Source organism: Cervus canadensis, chromosome 10, assembly GCF_019320065.1.
Source record: "Cervus canadensis isolate Bull #8, Minnesota chromosome 10, ASM1932006v1, whole genome shotgun sequence".
In the NCBI taxonomy this organism is placed as follows: Eukaryota; Metazoa; Chordata; class Mammalia; order Artiodactyla; family Cervidae; genus Cervus; species Cervus canadensis.
In genome coordinates this window covers 38,191,700-38,203,880 of record NC_057395.1, presented here as the reverse complement: position 1 = coordinate 38,203,880, position 12,181 = coordinate 38,191,700, and the positions used below count along the sequence as shown (strand labels likewise).

The following is a 12,181-nucleotide window of genomic DNA, read 5'->3' as shown; positions in this document are numbered from 1 at the left end:
GGGATTAAAGTGATTAAAATACTGTGCACTATTCAAAAACACATTTACTTGAAAATTGAGGGTTGAAACAAAATTCATCTGAAGTCCCAGAAAGTGGCCCTTTTTGGAGATATTTATTATGGGTGTCACACGTCCTCACCTTCACGTTGGGTTTTGACAGTAGCTTCAACAGCTCTCTGATCTCACTGTTTAATGGCTTGTTCTGAAGCTCCTCCGCCAGCTGCATGGGAGATCACATCAACATGAAGAACAGTTAGTGAGAACAGGGTGTGATCCACCTGTGACAACTGAGAGGCTATCTTGCTACTTTCCAGTGATTAAGCTCAAGTCAGCAAGAAAGAAAACAGACTATCAATCACTGCTCTTCTTTTGAGGCTGTTAGTAGCCCTGCTTTCAGAGCCGGCTCTCACTGAGTACAACTCAAGAAATCCTATCAGCCAGATCCCTTTCTGATTTATTGCAATGAGGGCAAACCCCAGCACTTCATCTGCAAAATGGTCCTTTGCATGCAGACAAAGGACCACTTGTAAAAAGGACTGGATCAAGCGTTGACACCGTAAAGAGAAAAAAAGGAAAAAAAAACAGAGAAAAGAACTTCTGAATGAGGTGGTGAAATCTACAGGGTTTCCAAAAACCCACAGTAGCTTGCTGTTTAGAGCTGGGGTAAAAAGAATGAGAATGCCCCTAAAAGAGCAAATGATCTGAAACTTTTATTATGTTTACCTACACAGTCTGTTACATATAAAATAGGTTAATCATAAAATGACTTATAATAGCTTGACAACTATGCTGGTCCCACAAATCCTGACTGTTCTCTGACCAAGATTATAAATTCCCATTGGCCGCTTCCAGCTAGAGAAAGGAGCAGAGCTTGGACCCTAGCTGGTATTCTTCATTAAGAGGGCCTTTTTAATCAAAATATCTATGCAATCTTAGGCTCTAAGAAGGATCATAACATTTTCATAAGAAGAAAAGCAAGATTCAAATAGGAAAAAAAAAAATTCAAAATACGAAAAATGCAGCACAGAATGCAAAATATGTACATATATTTTCATTTAAAAACCCTTCTCAAAACACTGCATCAAATTTCCATTTGTCCCTATAGTTTCCAGCAAGCTAAAAATAATTGTTCTTATCTCTGGAAAGGACTTTCCTCTAAATGAGGGGTGTAATAATAAATTATACACAGAAAATAAAACCAGATAAAATTGATATATTCACTGAATATATTTCAAAAGGTACTTTTCCTTTCTCAAGGTAATAATTTTACAAACTTTTTAATTTACAAAAAGACACAAAGGGCTTTTTGCACTTTTAAACATTTAAATACACTTCTGAATTACAAAATGCTAAGATTGTATTTACACAAAAATCTCTATTTTAAAAATAGTGCAATATGTTGTAACATGATTGGGCCTCAATTACATTGTTTTATAATAAATATTTCCCCAAACCCTCAACAGTAAATGTTTTAAAACCGGTTTTCAAGGTTTTCCCAAGTATCATGTGTTTAGGTTCTGCAACACAGAGGTAAGCTTCTTCACAAAACATGTATATTGCAACATCTTTGTAATTTGTAATCTTTGTAGCTACAAATGGAAGAAAAAAATGTTTGGGAACTAAACAGAAAATATACAACTTGAAGATTCACTATACAAGCTTTATTTTCTAAACTAGAATACACGGTACTAACAAAGAAAATCAACCTCTGAAGATGGTTAGTTTTTGTGTTTTTAATTATTATACTTATAGCTCTAATCTCTTACTAAACCAAACTATAGTTTATCATAGTCACTTAAAACATTAAAAAACAGCAGGCTGAAGGGTGTCACTAAAACCAGCTTCCACACCACATGTGCTTCTTGTCCAGCTTAAGTGTCCCCTTCAGTTTATCCAGGTCTGTGCTCAATTCATCTGAGTCCGAAAGTTAACAGTAAGAAACAGCAAGTTAGTTCCCTGTCCCACATTTAAAATAAAATTATAGCTACAGGAAATTAACTACTCCATCAATGCCAACTGCAGCTCAAATTTATTTTTTGGTTATGAAGGTAATTTGGAAAGGTCTCACATCCATAAATCATTACCATGCTTTATAATCCATTTTAAAAACAACCCTGTCTTTTTATGTATTTCATCCGCCTCATTCCTATGCTAGCATCTGTCGTTTTCAGGACTGTCAGCAATAGAGCCATCTCATTTGTCTCTATTTCTCCAAAGCATTTCTCTTGCCTGGGACGTTCTCAGACAGTGACAGCTGATAGCATCTCTCTCCACAGAGGCACAGCCTAAAATTTCTATTCTGTAGTTACCAAGGCAGGACCAGAGGGCAGCGCCATGCAAAATCTTTAAGATAGGAAAGTGAAGGAAAACCAGCCTAGTGTCAGTGCAAACTCAGTGGTAAACTCAGGCCTTGTAGAGACATCTGCATCTTCTTTCAGTTTTCAGTCCCAGAGCACACGCATCTCTCTGCACTAGGATGAGTCCTGCCCCGGGGGCCGCGGAGGACCAGTCCCCCTGAGCTGGGGAGGGACACTTACATCATCGGCCAAGGCTGCCGCGCCCTGGAGAATGGGCACGGGGTTCTGCTTCTCGTAGTAGTGAAGTTTCTCATGAATCTGGAAGAAAGGCACACGAATATAAGTTCACCTCCTAGCGAACCACCTGAGACATTTACACATTCTGATCATTTCAATAGAAACTGGTCTACTGAACATTCGAGACAAACATGTTTCTATAAATCCACAGTGACAATAGGTGTGCATAATTCATCTAGTACGACGCTTCCATGTTTGTAACATGAAGTCAAACTGGGGGGTCAGATCATCGTGACACAGAACTCATGCGAAAATGAAATCTTTGTTCCCCCCAAATAGCCATTAGTTTTATAAAATCTTTAATTTCTAAAACATAATTGCTTCAATACTTCGAGCAGTGGTCGTAGGTTATATTCCTGCTAAAAACATAAATTATGATAAAAAGCAAAGCAAGAAACTGGCAGCCACATCCTGACAGTTGGTGTGTAATAACGGCCCAGAACGAAGACCCAGGCGACATGCAGACTAAGGGCCAGCCCTCCAGGAGGACATCTCACCCAGCACAATGCTCCTTCACTCCTCATTTTTTTTCCCTGCACCCATTCAAACTTCTACAAAACAAAGGGATTTCTCATAACTAGAGACATCTCTCATAACTATTCAGCTTCAGTTTTTCATTTTGGAAAACCAGTAAAATTCTCTTAAAACAGGATAATTTTATTCTTCATTTCCCATCACCATTACCCCAGGAACATAAAAGAATATATTTTCATGCGTTATAAGACAAACTGAGTTCCTTTAAAAAAAAATCTAGAATGATAGTTAATAAAAAATAAATTAAAAAACACAAGCAGAAAGATGTTAAGAAACGAAAGGTGCTTTGAAAAATGTATAACTCTCGGCACCTAAGTGTAATCTATTTCAGATCTTACATGGGTGCCTTTACATTTTTATGCTTGAAAATATACTTTAGCCTCTTTGTATTTACATTTGAGATGATTGCTCCCCCACTTATATATGAAAAACGGTTGTATCTCATGATTTCCTGTTTTTAATAGGTATCAAGTAAAATACTCTCTTAATTATGCTTGAAACTAAGCAAACTCTCGTAAAAAGTCTGGAAGACAGATTTTATTTTGATTAGCCAGATGCTATTTCTAAGAGAGGATTCTCTTACCTTGTTGGCAACCGCAATGCAGAGCATCAGGGAAAGAGTTTTGACACTTATGATATTACCAGAATGATCAAGGTAACGTTCTTATTTAACATCTTGGAAACTTGCAACTTTTATCATATTATGAAAATAAACAAATTTTAGAGAATACAAGCTATGAAACAAGTAATAGTTCATTTGAAGAAACTATTAAAGTATACTCTAAAATAAAAACCAACCATCCTAAAAGTTAAACTAATTTTGCTTAAATAATTATCAAGAATTAGGTCACTTAAACAGATACTATCATAGAATCCTAAATTTCCTTGCTCACAAAACTCATCTAACTGTATTGCAGTTACCTGTTCAAGCATCCTGCCTTCCAGCAACAATAAACCCCCAAGGCTTATCCAAATCAGGCTTTCACCGTATGCCTGTACTACCTCAGACTAGTCGTTAGTACTCTTAATAATACGGGCTTCAATGAGTTTAGATTTTAATTCCATGACCCTCACAAGAACATTGAAAGGTAGACAGCACCGTCTTACAGATAAACAGATACACAGTTAAATGACTGGCTGTGGTCCCACAAATAGTAAATGGAGGAGCTGGGATTTAAAACTCAGGCCATCTGGCTCAGCATCAGAGCACTTAATCACTCCACTAGTCTGTCTCAGACTAACATCTCATCTGCATTCTCCACTGACCTCATTCACAGCTGAGTGAATATGACAGAAAGGAGGCTGGATAGAGAGGTGACAAATCACAATGGCTATTGCCAATGACAACAGGATGACTGACAGTTCCCATCCACCCCTCCCCCTTGGTTTTTCCTTTCTTCTGGTTGCTCATTTTTCTAAATTTATCAAACTACTATAACTAAAACCTAAAATTACATGCCCCAAATAAATGCTTTATTTCTCCATTTAATTTGCTTCTTCTGAGTGTCTTTAAAAACAGCTTCCTCTTCTCATGTCATCCTCTCTAGATCCTCACCCAAGGGTGTAAGAGTCCATCCTTCCCTGCCCATCCCTGGACTCCGTACTATACCAACAATATTTTAAATGTCCTCCTAGAATTTCCAGATATTGGAAACTCTCTGTTCAAAGGTATGCTACTTCAATACATAATTTTAAAAATTAAGTTGGTTAGCAAAGTAAAAATTACTCTAAATAATTTTGAACTGTTCACTGTCTCCAAACATATTGAAATTCTGTTTTTTTACTAGTATTTATAATTGCTGTTATTCAGTAGCTCAGTCGTGGTCACTCTTTGCAACCCCTTGGATTGAAGCCTGCCAGGCTTCTCTGTCCATGGGATTTCCCAAATAAGAATACTGGAGTGGGTTGCCATTTTCTACTCCAGGGGATCTTCCTAAGCCAGGGATCAAACCAACATCTCCTCCGTTGCAGGCAGATTCTTTACCACTGAGCCACTAGGGAAGCCCAGTATACTAGAACAAAACTTTAAAACCAAACTGATGTAAAAACTCTAATACACAAACAGGTAATATGTACAGACGTGACCCCAAGGTTCACAAGGAAACATTCTGAGGCTGGACCTGCCCTGCCTGCCCAGTAGCTGAGTCACTAGCCATGGGGTTCCTGGACTGAGCACGGCCTATGGACCCGAGGAGCTGAACTTTCAATTTTCATTTAAAAATTCCTGTGACCAGTGGCTTTTATATTAGATAACATAGCATCATTTTATATTATTCACTCTGTAATGCCCCAGAAAAAGTTCACGCTGATATATAGTTTGGCACGTTCCCCTGAGGGGTAACATTCTGGAATCCAAAAGACAGATAAATAATCCAAGATGTCTTTTAGCAATAAGACAAACAGCATCCCTTACTAAATACAATAGGTCACCAAATCTGCAAAATCTCATTTATTTTAATTAAACATTTCCTTTTGCAGATTCAACTGCATAATAAAAGTGTACTTCGTTTTTCTCCCTTGAAGAATAAGAGAGCAAAAATGGAGGAAACTGAAGATAGAAAGAAGCTAGGGGTTAAAAAAACTGTCTGGAGAGAAGAGGAAACTCTGGTTCCATTAATTTCATACAATAAAAATATATGCAATTATTTTTTAAAAAATCCTAAAAAGGAGTGGCATGTGTTAAAATGTTTACAATACACTATTAAGAAAAAAGGACAATTCAAAACATATATACATTTATGCTCCATTAAATAGTGCTCATAAGGGCTTGTTTTCTATAATTATGTTTCTAAACAGAAGAGAAGTCATTTAAAATAAAAATCATTTCTAGATGTAACTAAGTCTTATAGGAAAGCTCTAAGTACCTTTATTTACATTCACATCTTGAAAATAAATGTTCAACGTTTATAAGGAAATCTGGTGCCAATATTCTCACTTTGGTACATGTACAGTAGAAACTTCCTTAAATAAGCTTCAGTAAATAAAGCCTGACTAGTCTCGATGCAATCATTTGTTTTAAATAACGTCTCAATGACATGTAGAGGTAAACTGCCATACACAACCGAGGTTATCTGAATGATAGTAAATAAATCAAAGCTGTAAAATCCTTTCCTTGCCTTCTATTATGAGTATTTAAAAGCACCGAAAAGAACTACACGGTAGTTTGAATCTGCTGTGTTCAATCATAGTACTCATCCGAAAGTGGCACGTGTTTGCACACAGACACTACTTGCATGCACGTGTGTGCACACCCACCCCTATCCCCCTCCTTTATTCAAAACACAGAGAGGAGGGAATTCGGTATTAAAAGAAGACCCACTGGTCACAATGACAGCCAAGAATTACACATAATATTGTGCAAACATTTTTTAAAATGAAAGTATGCTAATGGCTGAGACCCTCTTTTAAAACTAATAATTTAACCTTTCTCCAAAAGGAAAAAAAAAAAAAACTTTAGCTCAAGAGAAAAAAAGGGATGAGAAAGAGAAGTTGTGAATTTAAAACTAAGAAAACAAGAAAACAACAAAGAGCAGAGGTGGTGCTAACTGCACGTCCTCCTCTGAATCTCACATGCCTTGTCTCCCTCTTAGGGCTGATTTTCTTGGCTGACACCTCCAGATTAAAAAAAAAAAAAAAAGTTATAAAACTGATGAGAGTTGAATGCTTGTTTTATTCTTGCTTTTAAGGTGATAAACTTTGGCTTTCCAGTGCCATAGACACTATCTTGTGAAATCAGTATCTACACGCTCTACATTTTTAAGTATTTTTAGAGAATGAATGCTCAAATCCACAAAATGTTTTATAGTATATACATACTGTTTTTCCTATCTGACCAATTAATCTGCGTTCTCATTAGAGGTTTCCAAACACCAACCCATCCCTGTATTCCCACCATGAACTTCATGTGTTACAACATATTGTTCTTTCAATCAGTGGAGAATTCCACTGACCAATACTTTATTTAGAATTTCTGCACCAATATTCATAACTAATACTGGTACTTCTGTTGGTCCCTACTGGGTCTTTGATATCAATGCTACACGTTTTTGATTATTTTGAAACTATGGAAGCTTTCTCCCTTTATGTGCTCTGGAAACATCTAAATACCAGCGGAGTGATATCTTTCTTAAATATTTGATGGTGCTCCCCTGAGAAACCAGCTGACTCTGGTATTTTGATATGTTATTTCCTCTGCTTTGTTAATCGTTAATATTTCTCCAATTAGATGTTTCTATGTGTCCTAGTAGGTACAGAAAATACTATTCCCTAGAAAGTTACCCATTTTTGTCTGGCTTTAAAAAAAATTATCTGAAGTCACTCACACAAAATAGTCTCTTAGAAGTCTTTGAATTTACTCCATAGTTTTACTCTTGTTACCATTTCTTATTTGGTGTTTGTACTTTTGATCCACACTCTCAATATTTAGTAAGACCAAACTTCTTAGCCCTTTATTCCTATACAAAGCTTTTTGGAGCCTATAATCAAAGAAGAACCAAGTAGGTATGTCTTAATTTCATTCTCTCTCTGCATCCTGGGAGTTTTCCTGTGATCTAACTTCCCTTTTACTTTGCTCCCTTAAGCCTTGTCTAATCTCTGATGAACCTAGACACAGAGGTTTTTGGGTGATTTTTTTTTTTAATGACTATACTTTTTATTTCTATAGTTCAAAGAATTTGACAGATCTTTCTGTTCTCTTTTCCTACCACAAGTTATTATGATCGAGGCCTTCTTTTGTGACTAATATCACTTTAAATGTACTTATTTTATAGGCTACACGACATTGATTATATAGAGTGCTTAGGTTTTAATCTTGCTGTTGGTGGTGTCTGCTGACTAGATGCTGAAGATAAACTGTATTCTCAAATGCTCTGTAATTGAGGGTTGTTAGAAGTCTTCAGTTGGGTGTTATACAAAAAAGCCCTAGGTAAAAGGTATACCTTTACAGAAATATTTTTTATTTGCTTCCGATAGGTGACGTAGAACCATCACTAGCCCCTCTGCTTAACTTCACAGTCCAGGGCTCTTGGATTTTGTAGGTAAAAAACTCAAACCCCAAGCCATGGACCAACCAACTCATGGTTATAATTCTTAAATTAGACTTTCTTCTGTTCCTACCTAATCCCAAGAAGAGTCAGATCAGATTCCGCACCCTCTCCCTAGAAAGGGACTCGGAATTTTCCTCCCCTGCCCATTCACTAACAGAGTAACCATTTTCTCTGTTTCTCAATATTTCCTGCAGCCCCAAAGTCAAGACAGTGGCCCCCGACCCCACCTCTGGCCATTCCCCTCATCACAGACACAACTGAAGCTCAACAGCCAGTTACCTGTAGAGCATTCAGTTTCCACCTCATTTCTAAAACAAGTGATTTTCCTTTCTTTCTTACAAGCTCAGTAATATATTTTTCAAAAGCTTGCAATTCTTACCCAGAACTTCGAAGAACTTCTTGTAAGAATTACAAGACTGGGTCAGTAATATAAATTAATTCTGGCATCTAATAAGGTAGCATCCGGTACCCCTGTGCAATATTATTAGAAAAGTGAGGGGGAAAAATCACTTTTTGCTTCCAGGAGGAGATTCTAGGTACCTTTATATTTGAACTTTCATGAGTAATTAGGTTCATTTGGCCAGTGAGATCCATTTTGGTCAGTGTTTCTACCTGATCTTAATGGTTTGGTTTTTTTTTTTTTAAGTTGAAAAGAATAGTTCATTTAATTTGAATTAACTTTTTGATGGTTGAAGAAGAGATCCTTATGTTTGTCTTCAGACTGTTGTTCTCTGTGACATGAGTTTATGAGTATGCTTGTGCTTATAAGCACAGCTAAAAAGCAGAACTTTAAGCCTGTAACCATTCCTGGGACACAGACAGAAGAGGGAGAGGGGAGCCCCTGCTACTTTGCCTGCAATTCAGGCCAGGATGCTGGCAACATTGCTACAAAGATTCTTATAAGGGACATGGGATAAAGTGGTTGTAAATACCAAAAAAAGTTTTTAGGCTTAAGATAAATTATAAAAAGCAACAAACTTGATTTTGGTTGACTATGTAGTGCTTCTATTTGAAATTACTTCCCAGAACTTTCTCGGCAGATCGGATTCCTTTAGTTCCCAGAACAATATTCTAGAGGGAGTAGCCAGGGCATTAAAGTGTCTTTGGAATGTGTTAGTGATTCAACAAAAACTGAACTTGAGTTATTCATTCCAGAAGTATATAAACCATCCAATATTTGTACATACCTCGTTCATTCTTCCCCTCATAGTGAAATGATCAGATTTGCCATTAAAAAAAGATCTGTTATTTCAATAATAATTGAAAAGCCAGGAACTGCTAAATGTTCATCAGAGAGATGGAAGATGGTATCACGAATGGCAGATGGGGTAATGTAAGGTCATGGAACTGGGACAGGTCTCAGTGTACAAGTAGCAATAATTATGTTCTAGGCTTACTTGGAGTTTACATGTTAACATGAAAGCACTGTCATTACAGCTCTAAAAGAAAGTCTTCATGTTTCATATGTTGCCACTTATTCCCCTAATGTGATGTTACCAGGAGGTGGGCCTATAGGGGGTGATCAGGTCAGCAGAGCAGAGATCCCCTGAAACAGGTTAGTGCTCTAATAAAAGAGACCCCAGAGGGTCCCTTCCCCTCCTTCCCCAGTCCACAGGGGAGGACACAGAACAAAATGAGGGATGTTTACGATCCAGGAAGCAGGCCCTCACCAGACCTCAAATCTGCTGCAGCACTGATCCTGGACTTCCAGCCTTCAGAACACATAATAATAGTACCTGTAGCACCTACTATTGTTGTTGCTTAGTGGCAAAGTTGTGTCCAACTCTTTGTGACCCCACGGACTGCAGCCCACCAGGCTCCTCTGTCCATGGGATTTCCCCAGGCAAGAAAACTGGAGTGGCTTGCCATTTCCTTCTCCAGGGGATCTTCCCAGTCCAGGGATCCAACCTGGGTTTCCTGCATTGCAGGTGGATTAGTTACCGCTGAGCAACTTGGGAAGCCCTAAAACCTATGACATAGGGGTATTGTGAAAAGTAAAGTAACCATTAAAAGAGCTTCATGCTGTCTCTAGAAAATAGGAAATACCCCCCAAAATGATAGTGTATGCCCTGATTTTCCCTCAGACCCTCCATTAACATTCCAAGGAGAGGACACACTAGTTTCTCCTTGACAATATCACATCACACACACATAAGATACAGTTAATGCTTAAAGATAAAACATCGAAGCAAAATTACCACCTCGGTGCAAGCAGAAAATACACGTTTCTGATTAAATGCCATCCCCTATCCCAACATGTCTTCAAAAACAAAGTAAAAGAATAAATGGACTTGAATGAAGGCAGTGGCCACAGGGTTAAGAAAGCCTGGGTGAACACAGAAAAGGCAGACGTTAAATTTGACCACAGCAAGTAGCAAATGGTGGAGAGAGCACAAGAGCCATGGGATTTCCTGGCAGAATGTGGTCTGGGATGAAAAATGTAGATAGGCACATTTGTCCCCATGTGAAAAAAGGACCCGTGTAAAGCAAGCATCACCCTAGATGCCCTATTCCCAAAAGACAAAGTCCTGTCTTTGGGAAGAAGAAAGGACAAACTCTTCACACAGAAAAGAGTTTAAGTGCTAGATGGAAGGGTTCTTGGAAGAGGACAGTCGCCACCAGAATTACTTCAGAGACCACACCAAACTAGCCATCATGATTGACTCTCATCTCCCTCTGGGAGTTTAAAGACCCTTTGCCCACAACCCCAAGTTCTGTTGAAGTTGATGAGGAAACACATAGTTTTGAGATGAGCTAGGATCTGGTAAAGAGAGGGCAGTACATTCCAACGTGACTATATGGAAAGCGAGTGTTAGAATCCAGACTTCACTCACAGTAGAAACACCCAGCAATCATAAATTAGTTGTCACTTCCTCACCCAGATCTGTCTATGCTTTGACACTGCACTTGAGATTAAGTGTAGGCTGCCAATGCACCTTGAAATTCAAGGTAGCTGGGCTCCTGCATGGTCCAGCCCCTACCTGCTTCCAGCTGGAGCTGTGCCCTCAACAAGTGCCAACCACAGGGACTTAAGCCAGTTCCTCACCCCCCGGGCCGCCTCCTCCATCAGGGCATTCACTCTGCCAGCAATGCTGCTGAGCTATGCGGGTGCCCACACACAGCTTTGGGTCTCAGCTCAAATCTCACTTATACAAAAACACAGTCCCTGACGGTCCCACCCACTCAAGTTAGCACCCCCCATTATCTGTCCTGAGAGTCCCCCCTTTTTTGATCATCACCCTTACCAGATTTCAGATTCGCTGACAGTTTCTCTATCGGCTCGCACCTGTCCCCATGAGATAATGAAATCCATAAACTAAGGGCAATGTCCCTAGAGTTCCTACTATATCCTTCACTCCTAGTCCAATACCTCTCATAAAACAGAAGCTCTAAAGTTGTTATTATTCATGATAAAGGGATCTATGAATCTTGAAATCCCAGCTAGCCAGTAACATTCTAAGATCATAGTTTAAAGGGATGATGTGATTTTTTTTCCTTCTTGCTTCCAAACTGATGTCTAGTGCCCAGAGCTGAAGAAAAAGTGTTAAGTCCACATGCATGCTGTCACTTCAGCCATGTCCGACTCTTTGCAGTCTTATGGATTGTAGCCTGACAGGGTTCTCTGTCCATGGGATTCTCCAGGCAAGAATACTGGAGTGAGTTGCCATGCCCTTCTCCAGGAGATCTTCCCAACCTAGGGATCAAACCCCCATCTCTTATGTCTCCTGCAATGGCAGGTGTGTCCTTACCACTAACTGTTGGAAGCCACCTGGGAAGCCAGTTAAGTCCACAGTCTAAGAAAATATCCAACGATTAGAAATGTATCTGTCGAGAGCTGTAGAGGCGGTTGAAATATAAGCATCGACCATGGTTACTGTCCCATCTGTCCCTTCCCTGTGTGTGCATGTAGAGAGTATGTGTGTGTATGTAATTCTATACAAAAGAAGACAAAAGAAAGAAAAATCATCTCATCAAGACAGGAAAAGAGAAAACTAGGAATAAGGAGTC

The 12,181-nt window shown here is 38.8% G+C and overlaps 1 protein-coding gene across 4 annotated transcripts in view; it reads right to left on the bottom strand.

The window, feature by feature from the left end:
- MPP7 (membrane palmitoylated protein 7) overlaps positions 1-12,181 on the bottom strand; it is a 215,453-nt gene that overhangs the window by 77,306 nt on the left and 125,966 nt on the right. For all 4 annotated transcript variants that reach the window (XM_043479644.1, XM_043479643.1, XM_043479645.1 and 1 more), the window contains 2 exons: positions 2,538-2,615; positions 140-220 (listed from right to left, as the gene is read on the bottom strand). In XM_043479644.1, coding sequence (XP_043335579.1) covers positions 140-220; positions 2,538-2,615 — 159 coding nt within the window. The remainder of the gene's footprint in view (positions 1-139; positions 221-2,537; positions 2,616-12,181) is intronic.